The 18,662-nt window shown below is 38.0% G+C and overlaps 1 protein-coding gene across 9 annotated transcripts in view; it reads left to right on the top strand.

Annotated features, from left to right (window-relative positions):
- The first annotated feature begins 1,733 nt into the window (after positions 1-1,733).
- Positions 1,734-18,662, top strand: part of birc6 (baculoviral IAP repeat containing 6) — a 179,581-nt gene continuing 162,652 nt past the window's right edge. For all 9 annotated transcript variants that reach the window (XM_028467678.1, XM_028467674.1, XM_028467673.1 and 6 more), the window contains exons 1-2: positions 1,734-2,145; positions 11,949-12,130. In XM_028467678.1, the coding sequence (XP_028323479.1) occupies positions 1,935-2,145; positions 11,949-12,130 (393 nt within the window). In that variant the 5' untranslated portion in view covers positions 1,734-1,934. The remainder of the gene's footprint in view (positions 2,146-11,948; positions 12,131-18,662) is intronic.

The raw sequence follows: 18,662 nt of genomic DNA, 5'->3' as shown, positions 1-18,662 counted from the left end.
TAGTCACTGTCACATTATCCATAAATGCTCTGATGGGGGGCTGCTGCATACCGGAGTTGGTGAGTGGGCCTCTGCCCCGAATAAGCGCATCTGGTGATAATGCCCTTCTCAAGCCGATGAAATGTAGATGTTACTGTTCCAGAGGTGACTCTCAAACTGAAGCAGCTGTAATAGTCCAGTATGAGGTCTCTGATCTGGATTCCTGGAATGTGGTGTCGTTCAAACAAAGTGAAGTAACTGTGTACACACAAATGCCGAGACGGGCCTCCATATATATATATATATATATATATATATATATATATATATATATATATATATATATATATATATATATATATATATATATATTATTTTGGTAGCAGGTAGCAAGAACATCACCAAAATTTAATCACCTGTTCCTTGTCCCATTTATCAATTTTCCTGAAAATGTCATCCAAATTCGTTCATAACTTTTGAAGTTATCTTGCTAACAGACTGACTGACAGATAAACGGAGGGTAAAACATAACCTTCCGCTCTTGGCGGAGGTAATAAGAGACAATCATATTATCATAGGAAGATCAAATATGCTAAATTAGAGAAAGCAAACCCAGGTGTAGGCAATCAGCCACTCAGTCAGTCCCACGCAGAACCTCAGTGAAGGGGAAAAAATGAAAGGGGTGGAGATATAACACAGCCATTCTTGTCCACCTGACATTATAATACTTTCTTTAAACTAGCAGTGCATCATAACCCTGCAGGCTTTAGAGCTCACAGTACTGATGACAGATGATGATGATAACTGATTTGCTCATCGTTTTTGAATACAGGAATGTAAGAAATTTATAAAATTGTGCTTTCCATACAAACTAACGTTCATGTTTCATTACTAGTATGACTTAAAAAAGAGAATTTAATTGTGGCTCGGTCAAAAAAATGTGGCCAATCCACACACTGCAATTTTATTAAAAAAAAAACTGTTACATTGCTCAACAACGAATAATGCCTTTCAAATTCAAATTTGAAATGGATTTCAATGACAATTCATTATGAAATATGTTCTGTTCTGTGATTTCCAGACAGCCCAGCCTGCCTCCTTGTAAATTAAACACTGGCTGCGTCTGAATAGTCCCTCCCTCTATTCCTATCCACTTTTCCTTAACGCTGTGGATGACGTCACGGGGTTAAGGAAAGGCGCACGGTGGGCGTGTCAGGAGTCTGGATGGGAGAATACGCTTTGTAGGAGAATTAGAGCTTCCTGGGTCAAGGCAAGATGGCTGTCCAATATTTGTTGCAATATTCAAACGGGTTTTCTGTCTGTCACAATTCCATTTAACCAACGTTTTTGGTACATCTGTAGTCATGGCACTGAACAGAAGTATCCATTTGCTGTCCAATAAGCATTGCTACTTCAGCCACATCATGCCCTTTTAACGCCAGAGACTCTTTTTGCTTTCAAGGGTGCGTTTGCTTAGCACAATTTCAGTAATTGTAAGCTGCTATAAATGTGTTTAAGTATCTAAATTAATTATGACTTTCCATCTCATAAATGTGTTCTCATAATTACGATTTTCTTTCTCATAATTATATTTTTGTGTGGCGAAAACGGGCTTCTATACTAAATATATTCTTAATAATTTAATTCAACACATTAAAAAAATAAATAAATCCATGTTTACTATTTTATTTCATCCCCTCGTCCTGGATAAACGTCAATCTTATGTTCCCGTCTGCTAACTCTCGCGAGATGAGGTGGAGCCATAGACAGCTCCGTCCACCCATGGTGTATCTGAGAGCTATCAGAGAGCCAGGCCTGGCGGGGAAGCCGCAGGAAGAGTCAGCAGTGGCAGACGAGGGACTTATCGCAGTTAGTCTCGTAGTTTGAACTAATTTTGTGTGTGTCATTGATTAATATAGAATTCATACGGGATAGGAAGGTGGAAAATAAGAAAGATGGCGGCCGCGGCCTCGCCGGGCTCTGGCTCGTCCACCTCCTCAGACTGGATCGTACTGAGAGACGGCTGCCTGCGCTGCGACGACGAGGGCCTGCGTAGCCTCTCCTATCACCCGGCCCTCAACGCTATCCTGGCTGTCACTAGCCGTGGCAGTATCAAAGTCATTGACGGCACGTCTGGGGCTATTCTACAGGCATCAGCGCTGCACGGTAAGAACTGGGAAACCCTGCCAATGCCAAACTTTCCCGATGTGAGCTCTGACAGACCGGACAACGAGTGTCAACATACTGCAAGCGGCTCTGCTGCCTAACCGCTAGCTCCTTGTAGCATTCGTCTTTTGGCCTAGTTAAACTTTCTGGTTTAGTCAAAGCTGCAATGTGTTTTAGTGTAGGCACCTTGTCGGTTTTGTCATTATGATACGTTTTCGGTGAGACAGTGCATTGTAACTTTCAGTTTTTTAGTTACAATGACACATTTTGTGATTAAGTTGATAGTTTCGATTGGGAGAATGTAGCACAGTGCTAATTTGCCGGTTAGCCATCCTCAGCAGTTTATTTGCTCTCGGAAATTTAGCGCCTTAATGTAAAAAGATAGTTAAAGCATAACTTTGACCGGTGAAGCGGGATACTTAATAATGTCTTAAATTATCTCAGCACTTGTAGCCTTAAAGCTAAGCAAGCCGCTAGTCACCAGCTGCACTTCCCTGTGCGCCGTACCTATTACTGGGATACAGTACGTGTTTAAACCGATCTGACTCATAATTCCCCTAAAACTGCCTTTACGTTTTATGACAATACGTAGTTTACATCCACTTTTATTTTTTAAGGGGGTCAGAAGAAACACTCTTTATGATCTCAAGTAGTTTCTGCAGTGTGGACCGTTGGCAGCTGCTTTATATATACAGTACTACAAAGAAATGAGGCTCTGTTACCCGTTTGAAAGAATGATTATCACAAGGGCAATATGTCACACTGTACTGGTGCACAATGTACACGGAACTGATCATTGAATAATTTCAACTTTTTCTTAGGGGCATGGTTAAGATGTTAGAATGCCTTGTTTGCATTGTATGCAGGTACAAGTGTAAAGGTACACGAGTGTGTAGAGGTGAATCTTTAATAACGGTAAGAAATTGGGCTTGTAATCGGAGGGTCAACTGGTTCGAATCCAACCTGGGCCATCACTGTCAGATTTTGAGCAAGTCCCTTAACCCTAACTGCTCGTGTTGTTCTTTGATAACAATCTGTTAAATAAAATTGTAATTTTAATACTTCTCCAGAAGGAAAGTGTTTTCTCCCAATAGACCAAAGACATTTAAGCTTCTACATTTTGGTATTAGGTCAAAGGTCAGATTAATCAATATACAGGCCTTGACGAAAGTATTGGCACCCCTAAAATGTTTTCATTTCTCCCAGAAATGGTTGCAATTACAGATGTTTTTGGTATATACGTGTTTATTTCTTTTATGTGCATTGAAAAGCCAACATTTACATAATTTTGCCCACATTAAAAAAGGCAGTGGCTATTCATACGGAAACATATGAATAGCCACTGCCGGTCTTCATGTGGAGTGCCCCTCCTTGGCCAGTTTAGGTGACGTGATAGTTAGGAATGCACCGAAATGAAAATTTGTGGCCGAAGCCAAATAAAATGTAAACGCTTGGCCGAATACTGAATGCGGTTAAGTTTTTCACTATTTTTTAAAGAAAGTAAATGTTTATTGAATATTCTGACATTTTAAAAAAAATTCCAGTAGCCTTTGCTTTTCAAAAAAGCACAACAAAGTTTTTCATTTATATTACCCCTTCAAATAAAACAAAACATGCATTCCAAAAAAAAAACATTGAGCTAGTGGTGGTGGAGGCAGTGGTGCATGGACATAACGACAAAGAGTTATTTCTCAATCTCTAAATAGATTTATTTGTTGAATTTTGAACCGATTTCCAAATTGTTTAATTTTTTTAAAAACGTCACATGTAGCTATGATACAAGGTGCTTGGATATATTTAAAATGCTGGTTATACCACTCTACACTTAATCTCCACACCCACATCCTTGAATATTTCAGTTCTTTGGCTACAATAATTAATGATGATGATATAATAGTAACAGTAATAATAGTAAAACAGTAATGGTAATAATAATAATAATAAGAAGCCAGTTACTATAATACAATAATAAAAATAATGATAAACAATATTTATTTATTATGAATATCATAATAGCAATAATAATAATACAATGAGGATACCACTAGCTATAATATAAAGTATTAACAATAATTAAAATACAATATTATGAGAATATAATTATAATAACAATAATACAGTAGTAGTACAATTACACAATAATAATAATTCTCAAATGCAATGTATAGCCTTAAACAATGTTGTCAATAAAAACCTGAGCACATCTGAACGTTTTCTAGGTTCCTTTTGTACTATTTATGTCCGTCTGTCGATCTATCTATCATGTCTGATGTTTGTGACAGCGATTTGTGACAATTTTAATAGTGTAGCACATAATTCCTTTATAGATGTAATGCACTGTAGGAGCAATTGCCACTGGTACAAGATGGCCGCCCTGTTGACACACTGCTCTGATGGGTGGCAGCAGTTGATGCGGCGTCTACGTATTATGATGTCCAGTGATGTTGGTAGGTTTTAAATGTAGTGAGTCCCCGGGACCCACAGGTAGTGATTTGAGTGGGTCTCTGGGAAATTCAATTGGTCCCTAATAAAAAAAACTTACTCCTTTATATTTCTTATATTCTTCTATTTCTTAAATTGTAATGTTAAACTCTTTTAATGGTGGTATGATATGGCTATAATTAGCAGATATATTCATGTATGTCCAAATTGTATCTTAAATTAAACAAATACAATTAAAATGAAAACAAAATGGTGTCTGTTGTACAAAAATAAATTAACGATAAAAGTGCCGATTTTAACACAAACAAAACATTCTCATCACCATGACGGAGTCAAAAAATAAATTGTCACCAAAATCTTCTTGTCTGAACATCAACTAAATCAAATGAACTGAGTCAATCACTGTGAAACTTATAGCACTTAACAGAGTGCAAAGTCTGTTGAGAAAAATAAAATGATGCAGATATGTTTGTGGTGTATTGTAAGCAGCTAGTTTACTGGCTGATTGTTGTTGTAGTGGCTAAACTAGCATGTACTCAAGGCGATCATGTCTGCGTTGAGTTAATGCGTAAAGGGGTCTGCTGACGGCTAGATTTCTTTTGCTAGTTACTGTGATTTTAAACATAAGTTGATGTTCACAATGTATCGTACCTAGTAGTGTTGTGTTCAAGACCACCCTATCCGAGACCAAGACTTGCCCGAGACCAGAATACACCGAGACCAAGACAAGACCAAGACTTTCGGGAGCCGAGACTGAGTCAAGACCAAGACGAGCCGAGACCAAGACCGTAAACATTTTTTTTTTTATTTAAAAAAAGATATAAATAAATAAAATTATGACAAGGTTCGACAGTTAAATAACATTCTCTCTTAATTTTAGTTTCTTTTAAATACATTTGACAAACAAAAAAGGTGCCTGCCAAAAATGAACTAAAATATGAAAACTACCACTGCTAAATTAACAATTATTCTACATATTTGAAAACAAGATTATGTCAGCTGAATGTACAGCAAGAGTTTAAAAGTAAAGAAATAACATGGCTGGTCACCTACACACGCAGAGTGTTTCCTCTTTACAGTTATTTGGGTCATTCTGCACTTGCCCGACTTGCGGTGATGACGCGCTGGTGACGACATAATCAAAGATGGCGGCGGCCCGGACTACAGCCGACACTATTTAATAAGAGACTTAAAAGACATGGATATAATGAAAAGACTGGATGGACAGAGTCATAAACATGCAGACTTTCACACAGACACACACGGACTTATTAAACACACACGGACCTCGGTAAATGGAACAGGCTTCACTGGACGGCAGGCACTAGGACCCAGAGGCGGAGTAAATGCGTCCCCGTACTGCATTCACAGGCTGTAAAATCACCAGTATATCATTTTACCAGTTGTTAGAGCTACTATCTTTACCAGTGAGCAAATATTTATTCATGGTGATTGTTTTCCAGAGTTTTACTGGGCTTTTTACCGGTGATTAGTTTCTATCTCCCTTCCGCTCCACGGTCCAAACTGAAACCGTAGACACACACATACACACATACACACTTTTACAAATGTATTCTTATTGATTGTGAAATTTGGTTTCACGAATCACAAAGTTAGTGGACATGTTTAGCTCCCGCCTCTCTTCTGCTTGTGTGTGTGTGTCACACACGTCACTCAGTCACATTAAGGAAGGTTGCGGGCATTATATGGGGTGGATTAAAGAATTATTAAAGGATTGTTTTATCCCGTTCTTCTCCTTGTGATTATCACATTATAAAAAAGTTTTAAAATAGCAGGAATTAGTGCTGGTCTTGAGGGAAAATCCCAACTCTGGGCAGCCTGAGTCCGAGACCTTTAAAATTTGATCTCGAGACCGGCAACATCAACATCACTGCATGTCTATGGGTTTTGCTACAGTGATATACATTCCTTAAGCTATATTCACAGGGTCAAAGTTGAAAAAATTGTTTCCTCCCTCCCTTGTTATTTCACATTTTGTAAAAAGTCAGCTCCAAGCGGGCATGTTGGATTTTGCCCACGTTGGCAGGTAACGTCACCTAACATGCTTCCTAGAACGTGAGCTCCTCCCTCTCCAACTATTTAATAGCTAAAACAAACACTGGTGTTTAATATAGAATATTTATTATACTTTATTGCCATATATGTAAATGCAAACTGCACTACTATTTTCTGCTGCTGATCGTGTTGGGAGTCACTGCTTGGAGCTACGGGTCCATTGTTTGTACACATCAGCTGTTAGCACTCCGTGCTAATGCTACACCAGCCAATGCAGTGACACCCGACATCGCTTGTAAACTGAGGAGGAAACAATGGGGTTGTTTACGGATTCGTGGCTCACAGCGCTAACAATGGACTCGGTTGTAGAATTGGACGGCTTCCAACTTTTACGAGGTGATGGACCACGGAGAGCAGTAAAGTGATAGGCTGGCTGTGTTTGTGAGCGGAAAGGAGGAATTTGTCGTGTTAAATATGTTCAAATGAAAAAATCTATATGACAAAAGTGGGATTCAAACCCACTTTAGCGTAAGGAAGAATCCTTGAGTACGGCGCACACAGGCACATTACGCTCATGTAGAGAAGGTCCGGAAAGCACGGAAACAATACCCATATTCCCATATTCCACTTTGATTAAAAAATGGACTTGACAAAATTGTTTGCACTCTTTTAAAAATGTGGACAATTCATTTTATTTGTACTATGTGAAGCTTGTTTAAACTCTCCTGTGACAAATAACAGGTGCTGGTAATCTAGAAATCGCACCTAAAGCCATTTAAAATGTATAGGGCCCTATAGAAAGTTTTCTACATTCATTTTTTAAAATTAAGTTTTTTTTTTTTTTTTTTTAAATGTTAATCAATTTTTTTTTGAAAATATTAGTTTTTAACTCCTCTGAGGAAACAAAATAAATACTAATAAAAAAGAAATACATAATTAAACAAAAATATATGTCAAAAATAAAATTTCAAAATGAGTAAGATACAAATCCTGACATCAATTATTCTGACTGCTCCTTTTTAATTATTTATGTAATATAAATGTATAATATGTATGATAGCATCATTATTATCACCCAATTTTCCCTCAGGAATAAATGGTGAATGATTACTGAATCTGAGCAGGTTTATTGTTTAAGTTTTGATCAACTTAATTTAATTAACTTAATAAAAATTATCCTATCAATAATTCCAGAATGCAATGATTAGACAAAAACAAATGGAGGCAAGGATGTTTCAATTATTTTACCACTAGGGGCCAGAATGTTGTACAGTATTAAAAGCTATGATTAATAGGGGTGGAAACCCCTGGGTACCTCACGATACGCGATACAAAGCTGGCGATAACGATTATCTCACAATATGACGATACTGCGATTACCGATATATTGGTCAGAAATATGATAATCTATGACAACAAAAAAGATTAAGTGAAAATACAATTTTTATTTTATATCTCTGAGATACAATAAACTGAAAGTGTCCTATGAACAGTGACACTATTTTAGTGCAACATTTCTGTAAATAACTGTCAACATACCAATGTAAACGAATAGGTATTTCCAATAGTGCTTTCTGTAAACAAAAAATAGTCTTTCTTACCAGTGACTCTATTATTGTACAATATTCCAGTAAACAAAATATTGGTTCTTTCAACAAACAGTGACAAAATTTCTGTGAAGATGACAAAGCAAAAAAGGTTTTTGGAAAAAAAAAAATTGATACTTGACGCAAGCATATCAATAATTGATCGTGCGAAATATTGAGATATATCGCCACATCGAGATATTGTCACACTCCTAATGATTAACCTACAATGTTTCAGACTCGACAATCCCTGGCATCAGTGGCATCTTCCACAACAACAGACAACTTTGTCGAGACGGTGTTTCGGGTGGTTTAGACAGTGTTTAAAGTGGCCAGGAAGCGAGGGGGGCGGGCGATGCACCTAATAGTGGTCCCCAGAAACCTTAATTGCATCGATATTAAGGTTTTTGCTACTGCGATAACGTAGCTTCAGATGCTGAGGGTTTTTCTTCCGTCTTCATCATTTGAGTGATACTGTATATATGTTCACCAATCAGAAATGCCGAGAACCGCCTTCCTGGGCTGCTGGCCAATCAGAGATAGTTACAGGACACGAGCTTGTATGCGCTGCAGCGAGTCTCAGTTACCCCTCAGTTGAGTGCACTAACAACAACTAGGGGCTCTAGGGCCCTATAAAATTCACATTAATGGAATCACGGAATCGACCAACGAAAATGGAATCTACCGTTGAATGCAGAAATGGATAGAATCTTGTTGAAACGCTGTCACCGTGAGGAAAAGGAAGGTTTTTTTTATGGGGAAATGTTTCGGGGAATGCTTGTTATGGTGCACCGCCCGCCCCCCTCCTATCCTGGCCACTTCAAACACAGTCTGAACCGCACTAAAACACGTCTAAACTGCCAAAAAACTACGCAAATCATCACTGACTCCTAAATCAGAGCCACCAGTGCCCTCTTAACTTTAACATGTCTGCTGACCTCTGTCCCTTTCTCATGTAGCGCTGCTGTGCACCATGAAAACATGAGTCAGCTTCACCTGCTCAGTGTTTAAACATTTCATCGGAGAAGATTTTTTATTTTATTTTTTATTTTTGTTTAATCATTACGGTCTGGAATGATGTCATCAGGATAATTTAAATTAGGTTCATTATTTAAATTAAGTTGATCAAAACTTAGTTAATAAACTTGCTCAGATCCAGTAAACCATTGATCCCTGAGAAGAGATTGGGTGCTATTAATGCTGCTCTCATACATACAGTATATGACATGAATAAATAAAAAGGAGCAGAACAATCCATGCCAGTACAACTTGTATACCTTTTAATTGCATCTTACTCATTATTTTAAATTCCATTTTTATTTTTGACGTACATTTTTGTATATAGTTTTCTTTGTATTAGTGTTTATTTTGTTTCGTCATATGAGTTAAAAACAAAAACGGAATTTTGAAAAATGTGGAATTTAAAAAAAAAAAAATGCATATGCATTTAAATAGGGGTGCATCGAATGTTCGGTGGCTGAATATATTTGGCCGAATATTGCAAAAAAAAGCCACATTCGGCCTTCAGTTTCGTAAGTTAAAAGCAAAGCCAAATAGTAGTGTGTGACGCAATGACGCAATCAAACAACCTGCAGTGATTTTGAATCTGAAAAGTGTGTGCGTGTTGCTGGAGTACCACAAGCAGCAACAGCTCTTCCTTTCGGCACACAAACACAGTCAGACTCTCTCCTTTCCGCTTACCGCTTTCTGTCGTTCATTACCGAGTCCGTTGTTAGTGCTGTGAGCCACAAATCCGTAAACATCCCCTCTGTTTTCTCCTCAGTTCACAAGCGATGTCGGGTCTTGCAGCATAGTCTTGTGTATAGGGAAGTAACGATTAATCGTAAGGCAGTTAAAAATCGATTCATAGGTATCAAGGTTCACATCGATGCTGTGAAAATTGAATCACGGTACTTTTTTAACCAGCAGAGGGCGCTATCCAGAAGTCATGGCGGCGGGCGAAATCTTTCAATACTTTCTTTCTGGCCGCCTTCTACTCTTAAACATATTCATAAATGATCCCTTACCCCTTTAGCACCAAAAGAATGTCTGTAATATTAAGTGAATATCTGTAAAAGTCACGTTTTTCTATTAACCCTGTCTGCTAGCGTAGCATCTCTTCTTCACTGCACTAAGCTGCATGCCAACCGACCACTGGGTTACCAGCGCCCTCTGCTGGTTCAAACAAATATCTGACGCAAATACAGTGCAGACTGTTTTTTTTTTTTTTAAGGTCCAATTGTTAAGTCACAAAATACATTTTCAGTTGCACTTTTAAAAAGAAAAATAACTATTATGCAGTTTTGTATTATTTACTATGGAACCAGAATTTAAATGAATAGGCTTCTTAATTTGTATTATTCCTTTATTTATTTCATTCAAGATTTATTTTTAGTTAAATTGCATTGTTTGAATAGTTCATCAAGGGATTCTTTTGACAATGAAAAATAAAAGGAAAATAGTAGTATTTTCTAGTTTTTTTTTTTTCCCCCAAAAAAATAAAGGAATATTTTTCAGTCATTTAAGTACAGTCCCATTTTGTAAAATGAATCGTGAGAGAATCGTATCGTGAACCCAGTATCGTGAATCGAATCGTATCGGGAGTTGAGTGAATCGTTACATCCCTACTTGTGTAGCATTAGTACGGAGTGCTAACAGTTGATGTGTGTAAACAATGGGTCCGTAGCTCCAAGCAGTGACTCCCAACACGATCGGCAGCAGAAAAAGTAGTGCAGTTTGCATTTACATATATGGCAATAAAGTATAATATATATTCTATATTAAACCACAGTGTTGTTTTAGCTGTTGGAGAGGGAGGAGCTCACATTCTAGGAGTGGTGTTCGGTGACGTCACCTGCCAACGTGGGCAAAATCCAACACGCCCGCTTGGAGCTGACTTTTTACAAAATGTGAAATAACGGGAGGGAGGAAACAATTTTTTCAACTTTGTCCCTCTGAATTAGGCTAAAGGGATGTATATCACTGGAACAAAACCATTATAAAGTGATTTTTTTCCATCTTACCTCCCCTTTAATGCACTTTAGTTTTTTTTTTCTTTTCGAATGCATGTTTTGTTTTATTTGAAGGGCTAATATAAATGAAAAACTTTGTGCTTTTTTTGAAAAGCAAAGGCTCCTGGAATATTTAAAAAATGTCAGAATATTCAATAAACATTTACTTTCTTTAAAAAAAAAAAAAAAAAAGTCTAAAAATGTATTCTAGGCTATTTATGCACTATTAAAAATGTAGTGAAAAACTTAACCGCATTAGGTATTCGGCCAGGCATTTATATTTTATTTGGCTTCGGCCACAAATTTTCATTTCGGTGTATCCCTACCTTTTATATTAGGATGTTTACTGGTTTTGCTGTTTATAGTGGTATTTATTTCAACTTTGTTTTTTTATTCTTTCCAACTTTTTTTTTAACTTTGTTAGCTTTTTTCAACTATTTCAACCTTTTCAAACATTTTTTACTTTTTTCAATTTTATGCAACTAATTTCAATGTTTTTCCAACTTTTAAAAAACATTTTTCAACATTGGTACTGCATTCCTTGATGCATCATTCAGCATGTGCATTTTAGCCGATGTATTCTCATTGAGTTTTCTTTAGAAAATGTGATTCTTTTCAAGTTTTTTTTTTTTTGTCTTCCATACATTTACTTTCTTAGTAGGTACAATCCTGATATGTCCTGGCATTTTTGTAAGTTTTAGCCTTATTGATTAATTTTTTATTACATTTTTCTATGTTCTTGTTCCAGCTAAACCTGGCAGTCGAGTCAGATGTCAGTACTTTCCCGCTGTCGACAAGGTGCTTTTTGTGGATGACTATGCAGTGGGATGCAGGAAGGACCTGAACGGCATTCTGCTCCTGGACACAGCCCTCCAGCCTCCCGTGGCCAAGCCAGAGGATATGGTTCAGTTGGAGCTACCGGTCACTGAGGTGAGTGTGAAATTTAGGGCTGCAATACACGATTCTTTTAGTAATCGCTTTATTCATCCTTTTTTAAATGATCGATCGAATCATCATGATTACATTGAAATGACACCTTTTCAGGGCCTGACATTGGCACTGGCCCACTTGCCAATGACAAGACAAAGTTTTGTGGCTAGTTGTCGTCATACCTTACTTGTCTAACCTGCCAAGTTTATTTTGTACAAGTTCAGTTTGCTAACCAAACCCACTAGCTTCTGTAGCAGTTCTTGATCGCGAGTTCTTATACCACCGTGTCGAAAACACTCTGTTAGCTTGGAGGTTAGCCATTGGCTAATTGTATTGTGCTGCCTCTGGGAGGCAGGTAACACAATAATTAGGAATACATTTTTGCTGATATTGGGCTTATATCAATATTGGATCAACTGCCCCTAAAAACTGAATTATTCCTTACTTGATTAAACTAGGGCTGCAAATAACAACTATTTTGATAATCAGTCGTTGATTAATGAAAGGAATAATCGACCAATCAGTTAATCAATTTAACAAAATCAAACAATAGATTTTAAAAAGGGCTTTTATTTTTTCATTTAGGAAAAGAGAAAACATTACATTTCATTACATAAACTGCAAAGACCAAAACATGAAAATATGAAACAAATTAAATCAACCAGTCACCAGCAGAGTACTAGCAATAAATATCTAAACAAATGCAACAAAAACAAATGAAGTGCTCCAAATACTTTTCCAATGCAAACAGACTTCTGTGGCTTATGGAGATAACATAATACTTAAACTTCTTCCACAAAAAGTTCCACATGCAGACTCTTTTTTTTTTTTTACAAATAAAAGGCCTTAAAATGTCTCAATTTGTCTTAAATTCTGAAGAGATGGGTCTTAAATGTGTTTAGTCACGTCACCACGAGAATTTCTTGTGAGCACGGACTGAACGCTCTTATTTTCTGGCTGCGTTGTGAGATTAAGTTTCACTGAGGATTTAAATGTGCTTTATATATAGACTTAACTTGTACACAATGGTGGTAATAGTTTAAAGATATAGCCTGGTCTGTAATGGAGTGAGGCTGGATGAATTGCATTTAGACAGGGGTTAAAGTAAGTTATCAAATTTGTTTGATTTTTTTTTTTTAAGGTCCTTGTACTTTATGTGCTAGTGTATGTGTGTGTTTTGCTATTTGGGCTACTAACTTGCCTTAACCTAATACTGCAAATAAAAAAATGTTAATTTAGTTGTTGTAAATTGTGCCTATACATACTAATACTATACTATATTTCTTATTTCATCAATGATGATAAACACATGATGTAACCACAGAGAGAATATCCTCTACATGATTATCACTGACATGAAGTTTGTGTCCATGATTGAAGATGAAGCTTCACTACAGTCATCCTCGCCTTTAATCCAGGACACATTCTGCCCTCAACGACACATTTTACATTTTACAAAGCTCATGGAGAGAAAATATGAAGAGAGTAAAGAAAGTGAAAAATGCAATTAACACAAACCGCAAACTGTCTCTCATTGCTGATTTACAGTAGTCCCTCGCTATAACGTGGTTCACCTTTCACGGCCTCTGTGTTTCGCAGATTTTCTTTTTACATTGCAATTTTGCGTGCATTTTTTTTTTACAGTGTACGAACGCGCATTGTCTTCTGCGCCATGATTGGCTGCTGCGTTTACACTGGATGCGTCATGAAATGTCCATACGTCCAGATTACATACAAAGTCAGTGGATAGATGCGGCCCAAATCTTTCCTCTGCGGCATTGCGGTCCGATCGTTATTTGTTGACGATGACGTCAGGCCGTCAACACGGACACTGGTCTGTTCACCCATTCAACCATGTAGTAGAAGCTGTGTGTGACCACCTGTAGCCTATGACATGGCCTATATAACCGAGACTGGACTAGGAAGGATTAGACGTGGAGGAGAATCAGCGAGGAGGCGGTAGGAGCCGGTAAAAGTTCTCTCTGTAGCACTGAGCTAGGATAGCATTAGCCGCTAATCACACCAGCTTTTTTCACTGGTGGTTTATGTTTATGAGAGGAGAAAAAGGAGCGCAGCTCCTCGCTTCAGCAGGCAGTGAAACTCACCAAGTTGGATGTGTCGCTGGTGGGCGGGTGAATGGGGAATTTTTTTTATTCTGCGCACACTGAAGTGCTGTATGTTTGCAAGTTTTCTCCCCGACAAAACCCACAATGTCTATGTCTGTCTGAGAAAAGTGTATAAAGTGTGTGTGGAGGGGTTTTACAGCCTTAAAACATGTATAATAATTGTAAAAAAAAAAGTGAGTACTTCGCAGATTTTGCCTATTGCGGGTTATTTTCAGAACGGAACCCCCGCAATAAGCGAGGGACTACTATATAGACACACGTATAGCTAATGAAGTCTACCTTACCTGTCACTACATTCATAATGAGACAAATAAAGAGGCTGTTTTTTTTATCCGATTAATCAATTAATTTATTGACCAATTATTCGATTATGAAAATAATAATTTGTTGCAGCTCTAGTTTAGAGGGAGCTGGAAGACAAATCAACTGAACTCAGGAATATGCCTTGATGTCCAGTCAGACATTTTCTCTTTCCCTTACCTTCTCACCTAACTTTTACCTCGCCCCAGCATTTCAAATGAAAATTGTGCTTTTCACATTATGTCTAAGGTGGTCCCGTAATGGAAATATAAGTTTTAATTTGCTAGGACAGAAATTAAACCGCTAATGTAGTAATATGCAAGTAGTATGGTATAGTGGCTTCTTTGCTGGAATTTTTTTTAAATTTATTGATCATTTATTGTTTCCTTCAAAAGACAGTTTTAGTTTAGTTCTTTACAGTTTCTTAGAAGGCCTAATTTCAGATCAAAGATCCACATATAGCATTACACAGTGAAGGATCTGATAAAAGCACTTTGGCGTTTGGTTTGCTCACAGGTTCCAGTCAATTTTTATTGTTTGGTTATTGTCCACTAATATTAAATGTTATGAGAATTGTTACAATAAATATCATTTAGGACAATGTTGAAATTTCTGTTCACTTTCCACATTAATAAACACATTTGAAGAATGTTCTTGAACTTCCGGCAGCTGAGCTGACAGCAGCAAAAGAGCAGAGCGGAGCTCACAGAGGAATTTATTTACTAAACATGAACTTTTTCTTCTGAGAAATGATACGATACCTCAACATCAAACTCTATCATTTACCCTCTGGCTCTGAGGTAATCATCTACTGCTTTTTTATTTGCTGGCTCAACTGGAAAGCTAAGTAGCAAGCTAGCTAGCTACAAGTAGCAAGCTAACTAGCAGAAGAATGGCTCTTTCCACAACAGAATACAGCAGTCTCCTCCAAAAGATTACTGAACTGGAGACTACAGTGCGAGGAATACAAGTAAACATTGAGGTTAATGGACACTGTGGATATGATAATGATACGACTGTGCCGCTGTTTCAAAACAGCGGAGTGGATAAAGCTAACTCGCTACCAGCCCGTGCTAACAAAGCTATCAGGCCTAGGGAGGATCCTGTTCCCGTTGATAAGCCAACAGGTGCGAGTCCTCCCTGGAATACTCTGGGAGCTAAGCCTAAGAAAAAGTCATATCCACTTCAAAGGCTAACGGGCCGAGCAAAGCGCCCTGATATCAATAATGAGACGGACTGGCCTGCACTGGCTTCGCAGACTGCAGCCTCAACATCAACTCCCTTGTCTGCCCAGGCACAAAAGTGGACATCTGCTAAAGGCAGGAGTATCACCAAGTCACAAACCCAGTTTCATGTAGAACTGGGTAATCGATTCGCCCCACTGCTGAATGACCTAGGATCTGGCTCTAATGAGGTCAACACACAACCTTCTGGAACTGCGAAGACTGAAAGTGCTTCAGGAAAACAAAAGCGACAGGGTAGGCCAAAGCAACAACCTCACACACTGATAGTGGGAGACGTTTCTGTTAAAGATGCTCAGAAGATGTTTAGCAGCAACGTGAAAGTGATCTGCTTACCTAATGACACAGTATCAGACCTGGCTGACAAAATCTTGCATATCGTTGCAGATTACCCACATTTGAAAAATGTTGTGATTCATTTTGGGTTAAATGATTTAGCCAAGGAGGAGTCTGAGGTGTTAAAGCAGGATTTCACCCATCTGCTAAAAACTGTGAGCTGTATACAGCCTAAAGTGTTCATCAGTGGCCCGATACCTCCAGTCCGCAAAGGAGATCTGAAATTCGCAAGGATTTACTCTTTGAATAAATTTCTGTCTTCGGCTTGTGCTGCCCTTTCACTAAATTTTATAGAAAATTTTCCTATTTTTTGGGAACGTCGTCATCTTTTTAGAGCAGATGGACTGTGTCTAAACAAGGCTGGAGTAAAACTCTTCACATCCAACTTGTTTTACTTCACCAGTCACACTGCTATCAGTTCTGATAAAGACAGAGGACAACATGTACCATCGGAGAACAAAACAACAAGGAAAGAACATGGAGTCAATGAGCTTCCAGCAAGAAATAAAAATCACCAAAATGAAGAGGTCAACCCAACCCCCGCATCTCAGGACCCACCTGCTTCACCCCAAAATTCACCTACTTCCACCTCATCCAGCTTCTCTCCTACCCCTGCCTTCTTGGATTTAACTGCCCAGATGAACGAGCTGGTTCTGGCTGGCACAAGACTAACACCCCACCCTTTACCCCACCATGGTCAATCTGCACCACCCATCCCTCCTCGACGATACCAGGCTCAGGATCACTCTTCTCCTCAGGCCAGCTGTGTTCAACTTAGAGCGACACAGGCCTGATGTGTGCTGGGTCCAGACTGCAATAGCTCTATTTTTAGGAACAACCAGAAAAAGCCAGGGCCCTATGGAGTTAATGCAGCTTCTTTAATTCCTGTGGTGACAGGTAACACAGGTAAAATTGTGAAATTAAAGAAAAGCAAAAAGCTTTATAGAGATAAAAATTTGACTCCTATAACATGTCATCCAAAAAGTCCACCAGTGTCTCCAGTAAAGTCTTTAAAATTAGCTCTTCTTAACGTTAGATCTCTTGTTAACAAGTCACTAATAATTAATGATTTTATTTTGACACATCACTTGGACTTTTTATTTCTTAATGAAACATGGTTGAATGATGGTATCAGTAATACTATTCTCAATGAAAGTGCACCACAAGACTTTATTTATTTAAATAAGTGTCGTACTTGCAGGAAAGGTGGTGGAGTTGCTGCCATTTTTAAATCAATATTTCAGTGCAAAGAAATAACATTTGGTGATTTTATCTCCTTTGAATATATGTCATTCTTACTGAAGGGTGATTCAAGAATTCTGTTTTTAGTCGTTTATAGACCCCCAAAATATTCTGGAGAATTCATGGATGAGTTTGCTGAACTGCTGTCAGTTGTATGCACTGAATACAACTTTTTAATAATAACAGGTGACTTAAATATTCATGTAGACAATAACATGGACAATACTGCCAAAGAACTGTATGCTTTAATGGATACTTTTGGTCTTACACAACATGTGACTGGTCCGACACACACTCAAGGTCACACTTTGGATCTGGTTATCTCTAAAGGTGTTGATATCTCTGCTGTTGATGTAAGAGACTTAGCTCTATCTGATCATTTCTGTGTCTTTTTTGACCTAGAGACTGTAACATCTGTTCCCCCTAGTTATGTGTGTTTAAAGAAAAGGTACATAAATGAGAACACAAGTGCACAGTTTATGGAAGCCATAGCAATGACACCAACATTGAGTGCTGAGACAGTTGATGATCTTCTGGATGAGTATAATAGAAACGTCTGTAATGTCATAGATGTGGTGGCTCCAATCAAAACTAAGAGAAAACCAAACACACAGAAAACACCTTGGAGGAGGACTGAGATAATGCAGAATTTGAAATCTGACTGTAGAAGAGCTGAGCGTAAATGGAGATCAACAAAACTCCAAATTCATCTAGAACTGTACAAAATAAGTCTGCGAAAATTCAATGATGGCTTGTTCAAAGCAAGGCAGCAATACTTTTCTGAAATTATTGCCAAAAATGTCAACAACTCTCGCACGTTGTTTTCTGTAATTGAAAAGCTCACAACCCCCCCAGATCAGATAGCCCCTGAATTACTGTCAGCTGGAAAATGCAATGAATTTGCTGTATATTTCAATGAAAAAATACAATCAATAAGGTCAAACATCAGAACAAACCAGCAAAATCACAAAAAGCTTGAACAGCTTCAACCACTGAGGGATGAGTCAACTACAATGTTAGAGTTTATTACAGTGAACCCAAAAACAATAGAGGAGACTGTTCAGCAGCTGAATCCATCAACGTGTTGCCTTGACACAATACCCTCAAACTTCTTTAAAACTGTTGTAAAGTCAATTGTCACTGATTTGTGTCAGATAATTAACTGCTCATTCCAATCAGGCATCGTACCAAAATCCCTGAAAGTAGCTGCTGTGAAACCGCTGTTAAAAAAGAGAACACTGGATGCCTCTATACTGGCTAACTATAGACCAATCAGTAACCTTCCAT

Source organism: Gouania willdenowi, chromosome 15 (genome assembly GCF_900634775.1).
Source record: "Gouania willdenowi chromosome 15, fGouWil2.1, whole genome shotgun sequence".
NCBI classification, from domain to species: domain Eukaryota; kingdom Metazoa; phylum Chordata; class Actinopteri; order Blenniiformes; family Gobiesocidae; genus Gouania; species Gouania willdenowi.
Note: the sequence above shows the minus strand (reverse complement) of the source record. Positions and strands in the feature narration are given on the sequence as shown.